At 40.7% G+C, this 25,337-nt stretch overlaps 1 protein-coding gene across 6 annotated transcripts in view; it reads left to right on the top strand.

Annotated features, from left to right (window-relative positions):
* Nucleotides 1-23,520, top strand: part of LOC134226060 (ral guanine nucleotide dissociation stimulator-like 1) — a 230,919-nt gene extending 207,399 nt beyond the window's left edge. For 4 of the 6 annotated variants that reach the window (XM_062706576.1, XM_062706577.1, XM_062706575.1 and 1 more), the window contains exons 3-8: nt 3,927-4,031; nt 16,833-17,109; nt 17,179-17,305; nt 21,088-21,439; nt 21,497-22,200; nt 22,270-23,520. In XM_062706576.1, coding sequence (XP_062562560.1) covers nt 3,927-4,031; nt 16,833-17,109; nt 17,179-17,305; nt 21,088-21,439; nt 21,497-22,200; nt 22,270-22,840 — 2,136 coding nt within the window. In that variant the 3' untranslated portion in view covers nt 22,841-23,520. The remainder of the gene's footprint in view (nt 1-3,926; nt 4,032-16,832; nt 17,110-17,178; nt 17,306-21,087; nt 21,440-21,496; nt 22,201-22,269) is intronic. The other 2 variants (XM_062706579.1, XM_062706578.1) reach the window with 1 other exon arrangement.
* The last annotated feature ends 1,817 nt before the right edge of the window (nt 23,521-25,337 follow it).

Genomic DNA, 25,337 nt, shown 5'->3' with positions numbered 1-25,337 from the left:
TTTGGAGTGCCGTAGATGCCGAACGAATTCTGTGGTGTGTCTGTAATGGTGTAATGAGGAACCGTGGAGCTGTCCTAACTCATAAAAATAGTGGGGACATCGTAGATCTTTTTGTTGACCGATTTGAATATTAAGATCTATGTTCAAGAACTGTTTGGAGTATCTTAGGTATTGAAAAAGATCTGTTATACTGCAGGACAGGTGCGGGATATTATCATGAAGCATTTAAATTTCAATTATTTAATCAGAATGTGGTAAAAAATGGTGTTGATTCCTTAGAGCATCAAAATTAGAACTCAAGGATAGTTTGGATGCTCTAGATCATCCTAGTGACCATAACCTGACCTGGGCAATATTTTTCCTGGATGGAACAGTTAATTTTGAACATTTTTGCTGAAGAAAGCAAGGCTCTATCTCTTAAAACGGATTTTCGACAACTGATTTTCGTCTTGGGTCATATATGACCCATCCGGATTGAATCGGTTAAATGCTTTTAATTGCTCATACCCTGGGGCCTCATTGCGCATCTCTTTTCGACAGCTCTTTCGTATGACAGTTTGCATGGTTTGCATGTTTCGAGTCGAGATGCGCAATGCCATCCCTGATTTATTTATTAGCAATTTCCTATTTTTTATGGAATATTTGTAATTAATTACGGGGAATTTTTATTTTATTTCTATCCATTCACGAGTAATGCGTGGTCGTACGAACACCAAAAAATTGCATTCTTACTCTTTTACGAACCCACCGATCTCACAACCCCACTATCAATAGGTAGGCTTTAACTCGCGCGATGATGCGCGCATGTCGCTCGACCGGAGAATGATTGATTGTGTGTCGATACGTGTTTGTTTGTGTGCCTGTGTGCGCGCGTTTGTGTGTTCTAGATTCCGCTGTGTGACTTGTTTATATAAATATAAGCCAGCCAAACAATACGAAACCGTGTATTCCCGCCACCTCCCGACCACACTGACCGTAGCAGTTATGCGCTTCCCCTTAATATTGAATGCATCTGTCCAAGTGGGGCGTTGCTGGCTCCTGTTGAAGTTCATTTTTATTGAAATTGAATGCTAAAACAGTTTTGCCATTATTGTAAATTGCGATGATGGTAATTATTGTGAATGGCTTGCAGAACATTTCTCTATTGCCTAGCGGCGTATATTTTTGTGCGATATAGAGATTCGAACTCAACCGTTTCCAGCTTCATAGCGTCCAATCGTCCCGTGGAGTCAGGGAAGCCCCCTTGCAATAATGAGTGCATCGTAATTGAAGATATGTTCAGAATGACGACCGCCGGGATTTGTGCGGTGGGAAATCACAAAACTATAGACAGAGTCTCGTGCAGTTTTCGATTGTTGTTGCGTTCTGTGCAAATCTGGTTTATGTTGGTAATGGCACCATTATAGAATGACTAACTCATATTGTAGCGCACTTAGCAACACAGATCCATGTCGTTTTGTTTTTATTTACGAATGGATTGTTTGATTTGGTACTGAGGATGAAATGCGTGCTGGCTTAGAATGTTCACTCTGTGAAGTAATGGTGCATTTTATTACATACTTTGAAGTCACCAAATTATTTGGATTATTTTTATTTTTAAATGTTTGATTGTTTGTAGAAGTCAGTAGTTAAAATAACACAAATATCTCTCCTTTCGACAAAAACAACATAAATATAGTATCAGTTACTTAGATTAACAAATATTATAATTCAAAGGGGCCCTCCTTAGCCGTGCGGTAAGACGCGCGTTTACAAAGCAAGACCATGCTGAGGGTGGCTGGGTTCGATTCCCGGTGCCGGTCTAAGCAATTTTCGGATTGGAAATTGTCTCGACTTCCCTGGGCATTAGGTATCATCGTGTGAGCCTCATGATATACGAATGCAAAAATGGTAACTTTGCTAAGAAACCTCGCAGTTAATAACTGTGCTTAATGAACATGCTTAATGTGCTTAATCAACACTAAAATAACACTAATGAATGAAGTGCTTAAGCTGCGAGGCGGCTCTGTCCCAGTGTGGGGATGTAATGCCAATAAGAAGAAGAAGAAGATAATTCAAACAACGTTTTCAAGTAGTCGACCAAGTACAAAAGTCGAAGGAAATGCAATAAAATGAATAAATTTGCATGGATTTTAAAAATATGACAAATCAATTAGCAACTTCTAGATTGAAAAAAAAAAAACAAACTGTTTTGGACATTTATCAGTTTGAAAGCAACCAAGCGTTCACATAAACTCACAAGCTGATATGTGCCAAGTCTATACTACCGAGAACAAAGTTCAGATGAGTCATTCCACGGTTCACTTCTTCGTGTCGCGCGTACTGATGTTACTTCCAACCCACCAACCTTCAATTAGTGCGAGTTAGTTAGCTACGACGACGGAGTTGTTCAACGAACAATGGTTTGATCTTGTTTAACGGACCGGGGCCGTCGGATTCCTTTTCAAAACTCAAGGAGACATTCACGTTTCCACGCGTTTCAGCCTTAGATTGATTTCCTACATTATTGTCCCCAACATAGCTCCCTTGACGAAGATGTCAACCGGGGTGACACAAAAGAAAAAAGAATTCTATTGTTGCGGGTGGGTTGAGTTACTTTCACCATTTAGTATCTAGTAGGTGAAATTTCACTCATTTGGAGTTGCGAATTTTTTTATCTTCACCGTATTTATTATTTTGTTTAAAAAATCATGGGTTATGATGAATTTCGAACATAATTTTTAAGATATGTAGAGTATTTAAATTCGCCTGCCACTTCGAACAAATGTTTCTCATCAGAGATAAATCGAAACTTGGAAAGACGCGCCCCTACAACGTAGTCATCGTCACACACCCGTACTGTATGTTTATTTGTAAGCGAAGCTTTTGTTCATTGTCATACTTTTTATGAGTTTTTGCGAGGCATCTTCAACGAAAAAATAACTTTGATAATCAACAATGAGGTTTGATGCTCGACTGCTGACGCACCGTTTTGCGAGAACTTGAACTTGAGCAGTACCTACCCGCTGTTACGACTCGACTCCGTACTACACAGCTACGAAATGGAATTCATTAGCATGAATTGTAGATGCAGTAGGTATGCTAATGACCTCCACATTCCCGGGATGTGCCGGGAAGCGTGTGAAAATTATCACATTTTCACAGTTTGTGAATAGGTGGCTCGTGCGCTGATGGGATAATAGCGTAGGTGAGAGTGAACAATCAGAATAGCAGGGCTGTTACGAAAAGGACGTTTTTTTTTCTGATTTGTGCTTAGTTTAGTTCAATGTGGCGTGAAGTCGAATATTCTATTGCCAACAAATCAAATTATTATAATTTCATGAAAATACGTAAAACTCTTATTATGTTTATATCCTCTTCCCTTGATCTGAAAAAATGATTTTTATTTGACATATACATTGGAAAACATTCATCATGGCCATTAATTTCAATCTGTAAGCGTCAATTGCAAGTGTGAGAAATACTATACCAGAAAAGAAACTATTTGTCTGGCTGAGGCGGGTCGAACGAGAGGATGACTAAATTTGGACACCTGCCATGAACATTTCAATTCCGGTCGGGTTTAAACTTATCGTAAACTCATGAATGTAATGGAATTCAACTGGTCTAAACTTAACAAAGGATGGAGCATTTTAGAGAAAATATTTTGTATCTACATATTTTAATCCCAAAATCGCAAAAGTCATTCCTCCTTCTTAGCGCTTTCTTCAGTGATTCAACTCAGCACGATCTCGACAACCGCCCGGTTTGGTCTATCATAACAAGCCGCCGCCGCGCGTTGCCCAGATGCAATGCAATAATTCGGTCGGTTGGATTTTGTTGACTTTTTCCCCATCGTTTCCCAAAGACCCCGCCTCGCTCTTCTGTTGGCAAATGATTTAATGAGAAAACGTTTTTTCCCCTTTCTTTTTCCACATTCTTCCCAGCAGCCCACCTGGCGACTTTGGGGCGAGGAGCGCGAGCAGGACGCCATCTACACGGTTTACCTGAAGAAGGTCCGCTACCACCGGCCGACGCCAAGTGCCAGCAGTGTGAGTATACGGGGGAGTGTTTGCTTTATTCTAAGATGATGATGATGATGATGAAGGTATATCGTGATAGCCGGATAGGTATAAGAATTAAGAAGAGCGCATGATGCCTCATGTTTCGTTGGGATTAGAAGACGATGGGTGAAGGATTAACTAACGCCAACAATGCAGGGAGAATGTAGATGTGGATACTAATTGACGTTTTTTTTGCTCGAGCGGGATAATTGAAATATGAGATTAACGCACGGAGGATCTCAATTTTGTCTTATTAGTTTGTATATGGCACATCAAACAATTAAAGAAGTTGATGATGATTTTTCAAATCTCATTAGTAATTTAGTTGTAACATGACTTTGCTTGATTGTTTAGAAGAAAGTAATAAGAGAAACAGTACTTTAAAAGTTAAGAAAATTATTTTGAGCTTTTTATTGGAATGTCTTCACTTGTCATAAGACGAGTTTGTACAATCCTATTTAATTCTACCACTTAGTTGTACCTTGACAGATACGTTTTTCGACCTCAACAGTAAGGTCGTCTTCAGTACGAGACACTGGAGACGACCTTACTGTTGAGGTCGAAATACGTATCTGTCAAGGTACAATTAAGTGGTGGAATTAAATGGGATTGTACAAACTCGTCTTATGACAAGTACTTTAGAATGCTTATCACAATCAACATAACTCAGTCAAATATATTTTTTTTAGATTCTACATTGTTAAGTCAATAGTTTCGCAGTGTTGATTATAAATTATTTACATAATTTGTGCAACCGTGATTAGTTGAAAATATATGTCGATGACACAGTTGTAGAAATTAAATTTCGATTAAATATTTGTTGAACCAATTCATTGCGAAACTTTATCGTTAACAATAACTATAGGGGAGACTTGATCCCTTTTCTCATTTTCGATGTATCACAGCACAGCCAAAAATGAAGAGCGGAAGGAGGGGCTGTGTCCCTGGCTAAGGAAAGACTGCTTAAATGTCTTAGCTGTAACGATTTTCATGGGTATTTTTACCTCATGCAACAGTAAAACAATATAGCTTATCGATGCCATCTAGAAATTGTAAAAAATCTCAATCATATCGATAATATGCTCATTTGAAAAAAGTGGTTATATTTCGCTGGCGGAAAACTCATGGGGCAAATCGCCTTCTAGCTGGCAACTATTAGGGAACAACGCACCAGGCGTCTTCTGGTATGGACATTGCGTAGAGATGCGTAATACATTGTAGGTTAGTTCTTCTAGGACGTTTTGCCTCGCCAAAATGTTAGATGTTTCATCAAAATGTGGAAAACTTCGGTTTTCCAACCTTCCTATATTTAATTTTGACACTTTTTCATATAACCTACATAATTTGAGGCCTAGTTTTTTTTCTGTAAATTGTTGTTGTAAATAATATACAATCGATTTGATGGAGTGCTCTCAAAAATCGACTTTAAACATATTCGGAGGAATTGATTTCTTTCCAAGAATTTACTCTGATAAAAGTAAAAACGTGCTCTCTATTTTTTCGTAAAAAATTTTCCTCCAAAATACGCGGATTTTCCGACATTCTATGGGTATTCATGACCGATTTTGATAAGGACTGTATCGAAAATAAGTTATCCACATTTTTTTTATTCGAATAAAATTGGATGAATTTAAAAAAATTCATTAAAAATTGCTTGCCTAGCAGATATGACAATTCTGTTTGTTTAGTTTGATGAAAAAATATACTACTGAATAAATATTGCACTATTTAAACATTTACCCAAGCCTTTTTCTTCTAGTCACAAATTGGCATAACATTACCTCGTGTTACAAAATTGATTACAAATAGAATCCAAATTCCGGTCACTTGATTTTGATTTTATTCCTTCCTGAATTTCAATCTTTGCAGGTGTGGATAACGAAACGCTTGGTCAAAATTATCCATCCATCTCGATGTCATTCTTGCGGAGCCATGTGTCCAAAACTCAAATTCCAATATCACTTTCCACTTGCGATACAATGGAAACAACCAATTTTCAACACACAAACAAAATCTTTTGAAACTTAACGTATGAATACATCGAATCCAGGATAAAACAAAACAATACCTTCATGAATTTTTTAGTAGTAAGGCTCAAGATGAATACACAGCTAGGTGTTCCAATCTGCCAAATTCACGATTCAGCCATCTTGGATTTTAGTATGGGAGAGCCAGCCGGTTTGTTTATGTTTTGCACCGAAAATGAATTTTTCACCCCCGCCTTCTTCTCGCCCATAAATTGGGCAGATTGAAACACCTAGCTGTGTATTCATCTTGGTAAGGCTTTAAAACTGGATAACTTATTTTCGATACAGTCCTTTTACACTTCGACAGCGCTTGCAATCTTAGAACTAGATGCTTTTTCTATGATTTCTATGCAATGAATATTTTTTCGAGTCTACCCTTCATCAAATCTACAAAAAAAGAGGCCTGCGAATGAATTTGAAAAAAAAAAAGAAGCAATGGGTAATGTTTTTAACATAACCGCGAGTATACGTAGGACTTGTATAAACGTAACGTATTTACATTTAATTTCTAACTTTTGAATCTATAGAGTTTGATTATAGGTATTGATATTGGAAACGACAACTTCCAAACGACAACTAAAAAATTCTGTTTATTCTTAACAATTCTATTAATAAAATTTTCAGACTTGGGCAAAATGTGCTTTTTTAGGGGAACTGTCTCGTTTCCAAACAAAGAAATACAGCACCACTTTCGTTGCTTCTTTTTGCTAACATGCGTGCTTACTGCTGAAAAAATAACAAAATTAAGAAACAAGTCAAGGAGCACTGAGCAGTAACCCTACTTAAATAGAGGAGGTACTGCTAATACGTGAACGAAAAATTATTCAATGTTTTGATCCCAAACTCTGAGTCAAGTTTAATAAAATAATTTCTCAAAAATGAAAAACAAAGAATAAGATAATGTGTATTAAAAAAAATTGCGGACTTTTTTAAAACATTTACATGTAACACAGCGAAATTTTCTAATCTAAAATGGATATTAACACCATTGCTGATTGTGCATCTTTATTTGCTAATGCCTTCTGCGAATAAATGAAAGTAATTGAGGGGGTCAAACGCAAAGGGGTGTAAGTGACAAAAAGTTAGTTTTGAGAAAAATGAGTGCAAAGGTTTTTAATATTTTTTATTCATACAAATTGTATGAAAGTTAAAAAAATAACAAATTTTCTGTTATTTTTATATTTTTTTTATAAACATCGTACATATTATATCAACATATTGCCGCAAAGCACAAGAACCAACGCATTTTTTGCTGTAGTCAACTCAAATTTGATCAAAATGTCACTTACACCCCTCTGTGTAGTTGTTTTTTTGCTGGTGAATTAGAACTGTTATAGTTTAACCATGTTTTAATGTACGTGTAGTTTTGTACCAAGCACAACTTAACATATGGTCAGTCATAAGCCATGACTCGTACCCATCCCGGAAACATGTGCATTTTGAAACCAATCACTTTTCGTGGATGAGCTGATCAAATATCTCTAATTTTATTCTTCTTCGTCCACCACCGCTGCCCTCGCTGCCTAAGCCACCGTCGGCCTCTATCCGTGAACTCCGAGCGATGCGATGAGAAAATGCATCCATAGCAGCTGACACCACTGCATTCGACCATCGTCAAGCGCAGAATGACAAAAAATGCGCCACTTCTTTCATGCATATTCGCAGACCTATCGGCAGTTCTACCGCTGGCGACTGCATGCTGTTTAGGAACGAACGAAACGAAAAATGCGCGAGCAAAAAGCACGTCAGTACGCGCTGTTGTCACCAATTGTAATGACTCGCATCGCACACGGTAGGCACTGCTTCTTTTATAAACAAAGAAAATCTTGCGGTGGACCCAAAGGCCCGTGACATACCGCATTCTGATGTCCGTGTTAGGAATGGACGGGATTGGTTACATATGAAATTTTTGCTGGCTTTGCAAAAAAAAGATTTTTTTTTTCGCTTATCGTTAATGTTCTTAAGTTTCAATGATGGGGCCCTCCTTAGCCGTACGGTAAGACGCGCGGCTACAAAGCAAGACCATGCTGAAGGGTGGCTGGGTTCGATTCCCGCTGCCTGTCTAGGCAATTTTTGGATTGAAAATTGTCTCGACTTCCCTGGGCATAAAAGTATCATCGTGTTAGCCTCATGATATACGAATGCAAAAGTAGTATTATGGCTTAGAAACATCGCAGTTAATAACTGTGGAAGTACTTAATGAACACTAAGCTGCGAGGCGGCTCTGTCCCAGTGTAGGGATGTAATGTCAATAAGAAGAAGAAGAAGTTTCAATGAAATAGGCAAATTACTGGAGAGTGTCCGGGTCGATTGATATATAAATCTTAAAAATCCATCAAAAGATAAAGGCCCTACTAACGTTCGAAATCTTCCCTTTCAGCGTAATGCTCTCGATTCCCAAAAATCTAAATGACACCCAGTATAGTACAGGAAGACGTTAGTCCTACGTCGAAAATGTTTGCCAAATTTGTGTATGGGGTCAAATGTCCCCATATCGATGCTATTTTTTACAGAAATTGCCAGCTTTTTGCAGCAGCTGGATACAGACGTATTGCTGATGGATACCGTGTACAAAACAGCACACGGCCGTTCACTGTACCGTCGTTCGGGGTGACATTGGGCCTAGGGGGTAAGATTGGGCCAAAAACGAAAAATGTTTCAACTCCTAATATCTCAGAAACTGTTACGAATTTTGATGAAAACTTCAAACGGTTCGAAATTATATTAAAATTCACGTCTAGGAAATCACAAAACAAATTCCAAGAACTAATTGTGCTCGTACGATAATGCTTGGAATTTGAATGTAAAACTATTGAGCAAATGAACCCGTATTAAAATAGTGTCAGTAATGCCCCACAAATCTATTACATAACTAGTTTTTAGATCGATGGATACCTAGTTATCATGTAACGATAATCTGTTGTTGTTTTATCGAATTTTATTAATATTTATATACCTAACGGTTCTGGTTTTTCGTAGCAACGAGCAATGCACGCAAAAAAGGGGTGAGATTTTGCCAAGCCTTCAGTTGATTTGCCTCACATAGTTGGTAAGAGCCGTAATGTAGGCAATTATTTTGAATGAACGATTGGATCGTTTCATCGTCACCGCTGAACTATTTCATTTGGCCCAATGTCACCCCCTGTGAGGGGTGAGAATGGGCCAATTTTGAACAACATACAACTTTGAAGAATTTCCATAATTCATTATTTTTTCCCCACAGAGCGGTAAATTTATTATTCAAGCTTGTACCAAACTAATTGAAACTTGATTTCAATGTTAACTACTAGAGCTTTGTAACATTTACTTGGAGCATACCACATTTTGGCCCAATGACACCCCTGTTGGCGGTACGTTAAATTCGTTTCCCGCGATGCACTTGAAGAGTCGATGAATAAGAACACGGAGCCGAGGAAGTTTGTCTATTCGAGTGGGAAGTGGGTTGAAGTACGGTTGAAGCAAAGCGCAGGAATCAATATGCGTCCGTATATTTGATCTACCTCCGGAAGTTACAGACGAAAGTTTATCCCAGGTTATCGGATTGTTTGGGAAAGTTGATCGCCTTGTCCGAGAAAAGTTCCCATTGGAACAGAGCTTGGGGCACCAATGTACTGGAGTCCGTGGTGTATACATGGAAGTCGGAAAAAGTATTCCGCCGTCAATAGATGTAGCAGGTCTAAAAGGAAGAATATTTTACGACGGACTCAAGGACACATGCTTCCTTTGTCAAGCAGTAGGTCATCGGAGGGATTCTTGTCCTCAGCAAGAGCGGAAGAAGCCCGAAAACAAGTACAGTGTACTAATTAATGATTTGAGTGTATTACTTCTACGTGAAGTTAAACGATTTACAATGATATGGAAATGCTAATATCATATTCCAAACTTAGACGTACATGCTCGTGATAGAATTAGAGGCGAAAGTATAGAATTGATAGTTCCGTTAGGATACGGCAGGCATAAAGAATGTTTTTATACACACTTAAATTTTTCCACCGATCTCGGCTGTGCAAATCTCGGTTTAAGTTCGTTTGCTGGAATATCGGCTGACATACATACGTTCAGTTCACGGTGGCTCCTTTAAGTGCCGCAGTAAACAAACTAATTTTTCAGCTGAGTTATCGGCAGTAAGCCACGAACCGAGCGCTCGGCTGTGCGGATCTCGTCAAAAGAATCAAAATATGCCGAGCTGAACTGAGTGTGTAGAAGTCGATTTGAAAGCGAGCGGAGGGAAATATTTGTGATGGCACATATCGCACGATCTTCCTTTTGCCAAGCTCCCGAATGAAGGGGGAGGGAAGAATATCAGTGTGGAAGCTGATATATCTCCACTGGCAAAAGGAAGGTGGTTTAATTTGCTCATATGCCATCGCGTGCGGAAGGATTTTCTATCGACGAGTACTGTCTCCAAATTTCTAATATGACGTCAGCATTACAAATTCTATCATGAACATGTACGTCTTAGCTTGGAAGATGATATTAGCATTTCCAAGTACAGTGTACTTCAAATGCTGCCGTTGGCTCTGGGAAAGAAGAAAAGCAGGAATCGTCGGAAACCTCGGATGAAAATGAAGAAAATCAGAAAACCAGAGGCAGTCGGTGGTTCGTGAAAACACACATCCAGGGGAAAAAACCGAAGGAAGAAAGATGATGTTACTTTGGAGGAGGAGGCAATCGCCATAAAGGAAGCTTTGGCTCATCCACCAGCGATGCAGCGACGGGCTCAATTGTCTGCGTCGGGCTCTGGTTCAAGTAACGGTTGAACAACACACCCGAAGAGAAATGCGTTCGTAGATCATATTGTTAATTATATTTTATGTTACATTTATATAATTTCTTTTGTTCTTGGCTCCGTAGAGTTTTAATAAAACAACTGAGCCTAGCAAATAAAGACAATAAAAAAAGGGCAATGCAATGTGATAATGCGATAATCGCAAGGTAAATGAACAAACATGTTCGGTTTAAGGACTACTTACTTATGGATCCTGTACACCTCCGGTGGTGCAAAGGCCATCCTGAGCATTGTGCAGCTATCGCTTTAACCTGTTACCAGGCTAGATTTCGGTCGACTTCTTTTATTTTTATTGAGGCTTCGCCGTCAAGAGCTGCCTCTGCTGCGATGTCCCGCTGGGTTCCAGTCTAATGCTTGTTTACAGATTTCGTTTCCGCCCCTACGTAGTGTGTGGCCGACCCAGTCCCACTTACGATCCCGAATTTCTGTTGCTATCGACCTCTGGTGACAACGACGATGGACGATCTTGAGATCCAGTTGTGAGGCCCCCAGGCCCGAATTAGAACAGATACCGCAGAACAGTTGATGAACACCTGCAGCCGTTGAGTGTTCTCCACTGATACACACCATGTTTCGCTAGCGTATAACAGCACAGATTTCACGTTAGAGTTGAAAACTCGTATTTTGGTGCGTTCACTTATCTGCCTGTTTGTCCAGATATTTCTTAAACTCGCAAAGGCAGCCCTTGCTTTTTTGATCCGTGCGCCTATGTTGATCTTGGTACCGCCGTCTGACGCCATTTGGCTACCAAGATATTGGAAGCTTTCAACATTCTCCACTACAGTGAAACCGGAAGGGGTGACGTTGATGACTAAACCTGCCGAAGAAGAGCGCTCGGCAAGGTCGTTAAGCTTACTCTGCATACCAGTGCGCCGTTGAGTGAGGAGTGCAACGTCATCAGCCAATTCGAAGTCGTTTAGGTGCTTAGGATAACTCAGAAAAATTATATGTCATTTTATGATAAACAAGCTATTTGGGCTTATTCTACGAGTTGAATGACGTGAGGTGAGTAGATTTTATTTTCTCACGTGAGGTGGCCATGTTATTCAAATGGGGCTATACGACTCTTCTCACGTCATTCGAGCAATCTCACGTCACTCCACTCGTAGAATAAGCTCAATTAATTCTTCTTCTTCAATGACTCTACATTCCAACTAGAACTTGGCCTGCTTTTCAACTTGGTATTCTATTAGTGTCAGCGACTGCAACCAGGGATGTTGCGACAATATCGGCCGTACCTGTGCTTCTGTATTCCGCTTTTGGAATCAAATAAAGTAGGCGATGATCAAGGAGTGATGGAAATTTTAGTAAAAGTTTGATAAAAACAACAGGGTAAAAACTTGATAAATAGTATTTCTTTTATTCACAGTTTGAAAATAATAACAATTTGATAAGTTGCTTTTTCTGTTTCAGTTGGTTGATTTTTGCTTCTCAGTTGGTTGTTTCTCATTGGCGATCCAATCTTGAATGAACTCTTGCTCTGGATGTCGCGGCTTTTATAGCCGCTCCGGTTGACAGGACATAAACAAGGGCCTACTTGATCATCTCGGCTACCCGTGACTACTTTGATTGCATGTTATTTTCAACAATTAGCATTTGCTCGAGACGATACGCATCGGCCCGGATGATTTTGACGATACGTATCGTCAAAATGCAAGTCAATGTAGGGAAAGGGGGGTAAATGATGATGTAATCACTTGCCCACTGCAAGCCGAATATACCTCTGCACTTGCCACGAGTTCATACAGAATTTTATTGGAATTTTTGGGTTTATATGAGAGCGGCAGAGGTTCGTCTTGGTTAACGAGCTGCCAATGTTGTGGATAGAAGAAAGCAACTGATGGAATTTCTAATCGGATGTAAGAAATGAGCTTTTTTTAGTTCATTTCCAGTTCTAGCAGCTACTGCTAGAATAGTCAAGTTGAAGGTATAGGATAGAAATGGAAACGGTATGGAATTTCATTTCCTGTTCTATTTTTTCATTCATTTAGTCTACATCTACATCGACTTCGTATTTCACGACGAACATTGTTATCAGCCGTTAGCAAGGAACCAAGGTAAACGAATTCCTCGACCACCTCGAAGGTATCCCCGTCTATCGTAACACTGCTTCCCAGGCGGGGCCTGTCGCGCTCAGTTCCGCCCACAAGCATGTACTTTGTCTTTGACGACTTCACGGTTCAGGCGGGTGTACAGTTCTGCCACCTTTGCAAATGTTCGGCCGAATGTCCATGTCATCCGCGAAACAAATAAATTGACTGGATCTGTTGAAAATCGTACCACGGCTGATACACTCGGCTCTCCGCATGACACCTTCTAGCGCAATGTTGAACAACAGGCACGAAAGTCCATCACCTTGTCTTAGTCCCCGGCGCGATTCGAACGAACTGGAGTGTTCGCCCGAAAATTTCACACAGTTTTGCACACCATCCGCCGTTACTTTGATCAGTCTGGTATACTTCCCAGGGAAGCTGTTCTCGACCATAATTTTCCATAGGTCTACGCGGTCTATACTGTTGTATGCCGCCTTGAAATCAACGAACAGATGGTGGGTTGGGACCTGGTTTTCACGGCATATTTGAAGTGTTTGCCGTACAGTAAAGATCTGGTCCGTTGTCGTGCGGTCGTCAACGAAGCCGGCTTGATAACTTCCCACGAACTCATTTACTAATGGTGACAGACGACTGATGATGATCTGGGATATCACTTTGTAGGCGGCATATAGGATGGTGATCGCTCGAAAGTTCTCACACTCCAGCTTGTCGCCTTTCTTGTAGATTGGACATATAACCCCTTCCTTCCACTCCTCCGGTAGCTGTTCAGTTTCCTAAATTCTGACTATTAATTTGGCTAGTGGCTAGCTTTTCCGGGCCCATCTTGATAAGCTCAGCTCCGATACCATCCTTACCAGCTGCTTTATTGGTCTTTAGCTGTTGGATGGCATCCTTAACTTTCCTCAAGGTGGGGGCTGGTTGGCTTCCATCGTCCGCTGAACTGACGTGGTCATATCCTTCGCTGCCTTGATTTTCACTGCCTGTACTCTCAGCGCCATTCAAATGTTCCTCGTAGTGCTGCTTCCACCTTTCGATCACCATACGTTCGTCCGTCAAGATGCTCCCATCCTTATTCCTGTACATTTCGGCTCGCGGTACGAAGCCTTTGCGGGATGCGTTGAGCTTCTGATAGAACTTGCGTGTTTCTTGAGAACGGCACAGCTGTTCCATCTCCTCGCACTCCGCTTCTTCCAGGCGGCGTTTCTTCTTTTGAAAAAGGTGGGTCTGCTGTCTCCGCTTCCGTCTATAACGTTCCACGTTCTGCCGGGTACCTTGCTGCAGCACGACCGCCCGCGCTGCGTCCTTCTCCTCCAGAATCTGTCTGCACTCTTCGTCGAATTAATCGTTCCATCGACTTCGTCCCATATGCCCGACGTTGTTCTTCGCTGCGTCGTTAATGGCTACTTTGACTGTATTCCAGCAGTCCTCAAGAGGGCCCATTGAGCTCACCCTCTTCAGGCAACGCTGCCTCGTCGACATCAGGTTGCTTCAGTTGCTAGGTCGTACCGCGGCGGTCGTCGTTACCGAACATTGTTGATGACGGATAGTTTTGGGCGCAGTTTAACCATCACCAGATAGTGGTCAGAGTCGATGTTAGCGCCACGATATGTCCTGACGTCGATAATGTCGGAGAAGTGCCGTCCGTCCATCAATCAGAACGTGGTCGATTTGTGATTCTGTCTGCAGTGGCGATCTCCAGGTGTACCGATACGGGAGGTTGTGTTGAAAGTAGGTGCTGCGAATGGCCATATTCTTGGAGGCGGCGAAATCAATTAGTCGTAGGCCGATTTCGTAGTTGATTGATATATTGGCGTCATAAATCGGTCGACAAACACTTGAGATATGGCCGTTTCCGTGAAATCCATGAAACCGGTTCTGAACATAGTGTCCATTGTAAAGCATTGATCAATTATACCAATATGGGAATCAAACTTCACGATTTGCAAATGGCATTCTAAATTTCCTTGCGTCACAAATTCTTTTTTATAACTTTACCTGAGTTTAGTCGAAAAACTATTCTCTGTTCCCACTGTAAATTAATCTGAAAGAATTTGAAGTTCTAAGAAACACGTATGAATTTTTACGGGGTTATTGTTTGCACTTCCACAAAAGATTCATTTGAATTTCCAAGTGAAATGTTTCTGGTCTTTCACAAAAAAAAAATCTTGCAAACTCGCACCAAAATATGTTCCTAAATTTCAAGGAATTTTTTTTTGGGAATTCCCAATTGATTTTTTTACTGCACTTGCAGCACTCGGCTGGCTCTGGAACACCAATGGAATTTATTAAAATTCCAATGGCAGTGAATTCTTCATTTCCAAATAAAATTCTTCTGAACATTAAAGAAAAACTTTTTTGGTTTTCCACAAATATTTCTTCGCAAATTCAGGAAATTTTACTTTGAAATTTTATGAAGAATTTGTTAATATTTCACTCATAGGAAAAGTACAAGCATAGCATACCATAGTTACGGCACTCATAGGAAAAGTACAAGTGACCAAAAAATGGCATTTTCGACATGCCCTCAAACAATCCGGAATATCTTTGGTATCCCGTCTAGACATAAATTTGATCCAGTTTTTTTAACTAGATTAATTTTCCCGTCCAATCCTGGAAAACTAATAAGGTTTTCACAAGACTTCAATTTGAATTTCAAAATTGGTAATCACAGTTTTCTTTTCTCCACGATGTCCACTTATCACAGGCACACTGTAAACAGAGCCTCAAAAGACGAATAATATCTAATAAATCAAGTTTAACACAAGCTACAAACATAAATCCTATTTCTCGGAGACAGTTGAATCTCAAATAATTCAACTCTTTCGTCACACATCTCACAACACGGTTGATCAGTTTCCGAACCGGCTTCCATTGTTCTTCCGCGAGGGAGCAACGTGACAATGCGACATTTCACATAATTATGCAATAACCGTTTTCCAGTTTGTCGCTGTCAGAGCACAGATTAAATTGCACCTTGGCCGGTATATAACTGACCATTCGCTAGTGCGAAGCCGGTTGCGGTTGCTTTTGTATTTCCATTTCCCACGTGCTTGTTGAGTTTCACTAACAAGCGAGACAATGGTGAACCGGATTTATCTCCCGCGGGTTGAAGCTTTCCTATTATGATCAAGAGTGATTGTTAAATTGACACTTCAATATCTAAATGTATCGCATTTTAATTGGCGAACCATTGCACAAATTTTCGATATACCAATTCCCGAATTGATGGTCACTTAATCATCGGCGTAGACCGAGTTGATGGTAAGTAAGTGTAGAAATTTTATAACCATAGCTGCATTCATTCCACAGCAATTTTTCTGGTATCGGTTACGACGACAAACAATCTTATTTTTTGGACTGAAAATTGAAACCGTATTATGATGGGGCTGCAAACGGTAGCCAATTGGGTCGAAAATGGTTCGGGAATTGATCCAATTTATAAACTATTAGTCAGAGGGTCTCAAACATTCGAATTCTGTGATAGGTAACATGATGCTGGTAATTACTACAAATTTATTTCTATAACCCAATGGCCAAAGATTCATTGACCCGAGATAGTTTGGAGCATTGCAATGAAAACATAAACACACTCGAGAGTAATTGCAATTTCATTCAAGCTCTTTTTGAACAGAGTCATTGACTCACAAATGGTTTGCGTTCTAAAATTTGGAAACATCTTCCATCTGACTGGCGTAGCCAGATGGCCTCTTTAAGTCGGACAGAATTATATCGACACCCACTTTCAGCATAATCAATTAAAAACGCGTTCTCCACATTCCACCGCAGTAGTGAATTGAATCGGAATTCGATCCCTCATCAGTCGTCTCTTAAGTGGCCTCTTGACAGGTCCCCTGTCAATTACATAATCGTCGTCGTGGTCTTCACCAATTCTTTTCTCCATATATATCTTCCTTTACAGCAAGACTCGGACGATGAGATATCGCACTTGGAGTGGGAAACGGTGCGGGTGCGGTTCGTGAAGGCGGCCACCCTGTCGCGGCTCGTCGACGCGCTGACCACGGACGATGGCGAACTGGAGAGCACCTTCGTCAATGTGTTCCTCACCACCTATCGGACGTTCTCGCAGCCGGAAAAAGTGCTCGAGCTGTTGCTGAACCGGTACGAGAAGCTGCTGGCCGCGGAACTGGCCCTGCTGCCGGCCGAATCGCTGACCGATCAGCACAAGAAAACTCTAGGTTGGTTCGCGCTTGTTATCAATCGAGGGGCAACATTTATGGCAAAACTGTTAACACGTTCTATTTTAGTCTCCGTTCTTCACGTGTGGTTGGATGGCTTTCCCGAGGACTGGGATACGGAAAATCTGCAAAGGTTGTTGGCGTTCACCTCGAAGCGGCTGCCAAACTCAGAAATACACGTTAAAGCTTTACATAGGTGAGTAGAGTTGAGCCGCTGGCGCTGTTTGCAATCTTTTATAAAATAAAATTAGCTTAAAAGGTCGAAATTTTTGCTGTTCGATAATTAATCAAATTAAACTAATACACAGGATTCTGTTATTACATGATTTACATTTTCTCAATTTTGCACTCATCCTGAATGTTTAACGCATATTAATTACCATGTGATTTTTCTTCGAACTATTTAGGATTTTTTGAAACATGTGTATATCAAAATCCTGTGTATATCAATGTTAAGGTAGTGGGAGGGATTCGATCAGCTGATCGAATCTGTCTCGTAAAATGGCTTATATATTTCATGAAGTGGACTATATTGTTAACATACAATATTTGTTTTTTTCTGTATCCACGACGTTTTTTCAACTTGTCTAGCATTCTAAGTTTGTTTTGTAGTGTATTTTTTTTAAATCTTTCGTTTATTTGGAAGGCTCATTTGCCGTGAAGCGTTACCGAAATCAAGTTTAACAATACATTTCTCGATCTTTTGGTTATTTTGTGGTTGATTGCTCACAAATTGATTGTTTGTGCAGCATTATGTAAGTAGAAGGGTCGTTTGGCCGAAACCCATTTGGCTGTTGTTTGGCCGAATATACCATTTGGCCGAACAGACTTCTTCTTCTTATTCTTCTTCTTCTTCTTAATGGCTTTACATCCCCACACTGGGACAGAACCGCCTCGCAGCTTAGTGTTCATTAAGCACTTCCACGGTTATTAACTGCAAGGTTTCTAAGCCAAGCTACCTTTTTTGCATTCGTATATCATGAGGCTAACACGATGATACTTTTATGCCCAGGGAAGTCGAGATAATTTCCAATCCGAAAATTGCATAGACCGGCACCGGGAATCGAACCCAGCCACCCTCAGCATGGTCTTGCTTTGTAGCCGCGCGTCTTACCGCACGGCTAAGGAGGGCCCCTTTCGGCCCAATAGCCGAACAGACCATTACACAATGGTCGGATTCGTCAAATTTCACGACATAAATCGATAACTCGAAAACCATCAGTGCTAGAGTTTTGACGGCTTCAGAAGAAATGATCTACAAAAAGAGATCTATTTTCGGTGTAAGTTGTCATTAGGCTGGCCCTTCGGTGAAATTTTTTTGGAAATATTTTTTTTACCCTTCTGAGTTAAGAGTTCATATAATTTTACAAAGTTGTAGAGAATTTAATTCTAAGCATTTTTGCTTAATAAACATTTATTTTATCTGATATAGGTGATGTTTTATGACAAAATTGCTAAATTTAGATAGGGTGGTCCCGAAAAAAAATAGTTTTTAGCTTCCACTTTCATCAATACAGAATATTTTCAAAAACTGTCTTCGCATCGCTTCACGGTCTTTGGATGGCGCATCTTTTGGTTACATAAGATGGTTGATAGCTTCATTTTCAAGCATATTATAAGCGTTTTTTTATAAAAAAGTGATATTTTTCTGAACATTCTACTGTAGCTAGTAGCAAATATTAGCAAAAATTTCAATCGCAATCAGAAAGTATACATGCAGGCCCATCAAATCCATGGTATTTCATTTGTCCATCTTTGTCCACTTTTATTTGATAATCATATTAGTTTTTGTATGAAAAATCAGCTATTCCATGGAGAACACATGTACCATATATCTGATTTTCGCAATATTTGGTAGAATCATTCTTTTTCGAAAATAGATAAACTCACTTTTTAATTTTGTCCAATTTCGATCCAGGGTAGTCGAAAAAATCAACATTTTTGAAAAAATATTTTTTTAAAACATAATTTTTGAACTACTGGACCAATTATCAATGTTCATGGAATCACATGTAGTCATTGGCGACCCTCACTTAGAAACTGTGAAAATGAAGTTATTCTGCGAATTAGCCATGAAAAACCAACTTGAATTTTATGATTTTGTATTTCGCCACAAAAGTAGCGCTCTTAAGCACCTTGAAAATCGTTCCAGTAGTTAAAATGTCAAAATGATTTTTTCGACTTCTTTTTTACACGAATTGATTTAAATATTTTAGATAAAAAACGATTCTTTGTGGGCTTTGTGGCCGTGCGGTTAGCGCCGTCAATCGTCTAGAGGCATGGACTATGGAGCATGGGCTCGATTCCTGCCTCGGTAAGAAGGAAACTTTTCGTGATCGAAAAATTCTCCACCGGTCCACTGGGTATTATGTGTCCTGTCAGTTGTCTAGGTGTTAAGTGTTCAGTCTGTACGACCTCTGGTCGAAGACGGTGTTATTGTCTTTTATTCTACCAAATATTGTGAAAATCCAAAAGATGATATATGTGTTTCACCTTAATTTTTCGTACAAAAATAATACTATCATCAAACAAAAGTGGACAAAGATGGACAAATGAAATACCATGGATTTGACGGGCCTGCATGTATACTTTTAGATTACAATTGAAATTTTTGCTAATATTTGCTACTAGCTTCATTAGAATGCTCAGAAAAATATCACTTTTTCATGAAAAAACGCTTGGAAAATGAAGCTATCAACCATCTTATGTAACCAAAAGATGCGCCATCCAAATACCGTGAAGGGATGCCAAGACAGTTTTTGAAAATATTTTGAATTGATGAAAGTGGAAGCTAAAAACTATTTTTTTCGGGACCACCCTATCTAAATTTAGCAATTTTGTCATAAAACATCACCTATATGAGATACAATAAATGTTTATTAAGCAAAAATGCTTAGAATTAAATTCTCTACAACTTTGTAGAATTATATGAACTCCTAAATCAAAAGCGTAAAAAAATACATTTCCAAAAAAATTTACCGAAGGGCCACCCTAATGGCAACTTACACCAAAAATAGATCTCTTCTTGTAGATTATTTCTTCTTAAGGCGTCAAAACTCTAACACTGATGGTTTTCGAGTTATTGATTTATATCGTGAAATTTGACGAATCCGACCATTGTGCATTAGGCCGAAAGTCATTTGGCCAAAAGGGTCGTTTAGCCGAATGGGTCATTTGGCCGAAAGGGTCATTAGGCCGAAAGGTCATTTGGTCGAAAGGGTCATCAGGCTGAAAGGGTCGTTTGGCCGAAAAGGGTCATTTGGCCGAAAGGGTCATCAGGCCAAAAGGGTCATTTGGCCGAAAGGCTCATCAGGCCGAAAGGGTCATTTGACGAAAGGGTCATTTGGCAGAAAAGGTCGTTTGGAAGAAAGGGTCATCTGGCCGAAAGGGTCGTTTGGCCGAAAGGGCCAATTTGACCAAACGACCCTTCCGGCCAAATGACCTTTTCGGCCAAATAACCCTTTCGGCCAAATGACCCTTTCTGTCAAATAACTCTTGTGGCCAAACGACCCTTTCGGCCAAACTACCTTTTCAGCTAAATGATCCTTTCGACCAAACGACCATTTCGGCCAAATGATCCTTTCGACCAAATGATCCTTTCAGCCAAATGACCCTTGTGGCCAAACGACCCTTTCGGCCAAATGACCCTTTCGACCAAATGACCCTTTCGGCCAAATGATAATGATTCTTTCGGTCAAACGACGCATTTGGCCAAACGACTCTTTCGGTCAAATGACCCGTTCGGCCATATGACCCTTCCAGCCAAATGACTTTCGGCCAGATGGGTTTCGGCCTAATGATTTGTTCGGCCTAGTGGCATTCGGCTCACTGGCTTTCGGCCGAATGGGTTTCCGCCAAACGACCCTTCCCCATTATTTAATATTCATTTACGGATGTCGTGGTATCAAATAAGACTCTAATTGCCATAGAACAATGTCTGTCAACTCTTTGTATTCAAAATCTGTTCACTTCTTCCAGGTATACAAATAGATTAGATAAGTACAGTCGAATACCACCTCCGTTGCCATGGTCCGACCTGACCGATCAGTTCGGGGGGCTCTGCCTAACACCCGCCTTCCGAGGGCCCCCTTCCCATCTGCTCAACTCGTACCGCTTCCCGAACATTCCGGTGAAGCACTTTGCCGAGCAGCTCACCCGCATGGACATGGAACTGTTCAAACGGCTCATACCGCACCAGTGCCTGGGATCGATCTGGTCCAACAGGGACAAGCACGAGTGCGGGTCGGTACTGGCCACCGTCACCCAGTTCAATGCCGTTTCGTTTCGGGTCATATCCAGCATACTGATCGAACCGCGGTTAAAGCCACAGGTAATTGACCAAGTTGTATGAGCGATGCCAAACGAATAATTATCATATTGATTTCAGGAACGAGCCTTGCTTATATCCACCTGGATCGACATCGCCCAAGAGTTACGATTACTGAAGAACTTCTCGTCACTGAAAGCCATCATTTCCGGGCTGCAATCGAATGCCGTTTATCGATTGTCGAAAACATGGGCGGCATTGCCGCGTGAAAAACTGGAACTCTACACCGAGTTGGCGCGGATATTCTCCGAAGATAACAACGCGTGGGCTCAGAGAGAGGTGCTGATGCGGGAAGGAACGGCCAAGTTTGCTGACACGGTCGGAGAGAACGATCGGCATTTGCAGAAGGTGTTTCAGAAGCAGAACACTCTAATCAGCCACGGAACTATCCCCTACCTGGGGACGTTCTTGACGGATCTTACTATGATTCACGCTGCCATCCCGGACACCCTTGCGGAAGGGTTAATCAATTTTGATAAGCGGCGAAAGGAATTCGAGGTGCTCGCGCAGATTAAATTGCTACAGGGTGCTGCCAACACGTACCACCTGCCAGATGATGCGCTGTTCGATCGATGGTTTGCTTCGCTACTGGTGCTCGACGAACGGGAGGCGCACACGTTAAGCTGCCAATTGGAACCACCTCCGGAAACGAACAAAAGGCCTAGTCATCAGGGACACAAGAAAAGTGATTCAATCGCTTCCAACAGCAGTAGCGGGGCTGGTTCCCAGTTTTACTGCGACATCAATAATGCGTCCAACGCGAGGTATGTGTGAGAAGTTAATCATTCTTCGGGGAGTCCCATTAATAATTATTTTGTTTCCCCTAATTCCAGCTACAGTTCTCGAAACAACTCTTTAGATCGAGACGTGACGCCACCGAATGCGTCACTCCTTTCTGCTGCCAGCAGTGTGTCTTCTCTTTCGATGGAATCCACCACCTCGAGTAGTCAGAAGTCGAACCATCTTAATGGATCCGGCTTGATCCGGACACCCCAGTCGAACAGGGTCAACAACAGTAATTCCAATTCGGCAAGCAAAAACCACAACGGCCACGATACTCCCGTCATCAACGGTCAACTGAAGGAGGATTCTCCACTGAAGAAGGGATCGCCCGATTTCTACATTATCAAGGTTACCTACGAGACGGATCATGTCGAGCTGGACGGAATCGTGCTGTACAAGAGCATCATGCTGGGTAACAACGAGCGAACGCCGCAGGTCATTCGGAATGCGATGCTGAAACTCGGTCTGGAAGGGGACCCGGACAAGTACACGTTGTCGCAGGTTCTGCCCGATAAGGAGCTGCTGCTACCGAACAATGCCAACGTGTACTACGCGGTTAATACGGCGTACAATCTGAACTTTATTCTAAGGCCAAAAAAGGACCCGGATGGCGGTCGGTAGAAGTGCGGTGCTGCGCAGCCTAATTTATAAATCCGTTGTAAATATATTTATTTTTTTTTATGGAAGAATAATCTCAAGAAACAGACGAATCTCTTCAATCGGGAGTGAACTGCGATAATGTAAACTGAGTAACTGATACTAACCGGGTTAATATTTAATGAAAAGATTGATTTGTACATAACAAGGCATGTCAAATTGTAAGTAGCACGTAGAATTATACAATGAACGTTTTTAGCCGCGTCGAACCGGATAAGTTTTAGAAACGAGCACGGATTTTGATTGTAACATAAGAATAGAATTCTAACTTTGTGGATTATGGGATGAGTTCAATGAGCAGTCATTTTATCCAGGATTCAAGGAATTGAAACCAATATGAGCTTTTAGCAAGTAGAAACCAGGAATTGTCGAAAGTGTTCGAGTTACAGAGAAGTGATTTAGTGAATATCAAATTGAGTACTGTACAGAAAGGTGAAACCAAGCAGTATCCAAGACTAAAATAGACTAAAATAGAAAGTAGTAAATGTATACTAAAAAGGAAGCAAAATTATGGAGATATTATAATTCCTCACGCTATTTGAAATTTGTTTATGGTAGCAGATTTGTATATTTAGATCAGAAAAGAAATCATTGCACGTATGAGTCTTCAATCTACTGTTAATCCGGGCGATTTTTCTGGCAAACCATGGGTTCATTTATTCAGAGATTCACGAATCACCATCATCAAAGCCAATCGAGCGTTGAGAGTTGTCAACATATTAGCCAACCCAGTCTTATTTCAGTTCTCGAATTTCAATGACCATCAAGTTCGAACTGTATACCACAGACGTATGCTAATGAAGACCTCCACCCATTGAGTGTTCTAAACTGATACGTACCATGCCTCACAAGCCTAGCAGTTCATTTCGTACGTAGGTTTTAAATATTTGGATTTTGGTGCGTTAACTTCCTGTTTGTTAAATGCTTTTTAAACTTTCAAGATATTGGATGCTTTCAGCGTACAGCGTATCTGTTTCCATCTGTTACAAAGCTGGAAATTGTTTTGCTGCAGAAGATGGGCGGATCGCATAGGGTCAGCCTTAGGCGTCTCGGCAGATATGCGATCGTTCCCAAGAGCTTCGTTAGATTCAATGCTACGGATGGCTGTTTCTTTCTCTTGCAGTAACATTACTTCGGTGTAAACGTGAGTGATACAGCGTACCCGATACTTGAAACAATTATTCTGTTGATAAGTTAGCGAGGCGAGGTACTGATTTCTTTATCGCCGCCAATGGATTTGAATGACCTGTTGAAGTTTTCGATAGTGTTCCAAACGGTTGGATTGTTGCAAAATCAATGGGACTGACTGATTCGTTAGACTGATCAATGGGATACCAATGAAGAAGCGCCCAGATGTAAGTAAATCAAGTTCTTCTGGATCTTTGGACAGTGGTGTCAATGGTCGACTGTTCTTATTCGCCTCGATCTGGCACAGTACGGGGACCATGAAAGCAGGTGCCCTTCAATAGTTTTCTTTGGGGAGCTTTTCCCAATTTCACCGCCGAAATTTAATGACCTGGGAGTAAATTCATGGTCAATGATCCTAACCATACAACCTTTACCACTGCACAATGGGAAAAAAATTGTCCATAACGCGAATAAATTCAATATCTCGGTTTGGTATCGGCGGATTGCGCTGAAATTTTGACACAAATCGTAGAACTTTCTGGGAAATCGTGCAAAGGTGATTAAGTTCACTGCACGAAGCCGAAAGATCTCGTTTTACCCCAATGCCCTTTATTGGTTATGTAATTCGTCAAGTTCGGAGTTACAAATAATCGACAAAACATAACACATTTGAATTCAAATTTTGCCAAAAATCGTGTTATGTGAGCTCTATTTACTGCACGATGTTGAGAATTTAGATCTTGCTGATTTTACCCCAAGTTCTCATATTCCTCAAATTGCTTACAAATAACCTCACATTACTAGTCTGATCTGGAATTTTCCAAGGAGTCGAGTGGAGTTATTTTCGACTAAAAAAAGCTAAAATGTTGCTTATTTTATCCCACGTTCTATTATTTCAAAACTATTACCCAAAATGACAAGGTCTATTTTTATTTATTCGCGCGATTTTATTTATTCACGAATTTATTCGCGCTATGGACAATTTCTTTGCCATTGTGCACTGTGAAAAGTGAGTAGTGTGAAGTGGGTATCGAGACGTCTCACTACCCATTTCGCGCTTCTCACTTTTTACAGTGAGAAGAGAAAAATAGAGAGTGATAAGTGAGACGTCTCTTTTATCATTCCTTCTTTCTCACTTTTCAAATGACTTATTCGGCCAAATGACCCTTTCGGCTAAACTACTCTTTCGGCCTAATGATCCTTTCGGCCAAATGACCCTTTCGGCCAAATAACTTTCGGTCAAATGGAATATTCGGCCTAGAGGCATTCGGCCAAATGGCTTTCGGCCGAATGGGTTTCGGCCAAACGACCCTTTCCCAAAAAATTAAGTGTG

The sequence above is a fragment of the Armigeres subalbatus genome, chromosome 3 (genome assembly GCF_024139115.2).
Source record: "Armigeres subalbatus isolate Guangzhou_Male chromosome 3, GZ_Asu_2, whole genome shotgun sequence".
Classification (NCBI taxonomy): domain Eukaryota; kingdom Metazoa; phylum Arthropoda; class Insecta; order Diptera; family Culicidae; genus Armigeres; species Armigeres subalbatus.
Note: the sequence above shows the minus strand (reverse complement) of the source record. Positions and strands in the feature narration are given on the sequence as shown.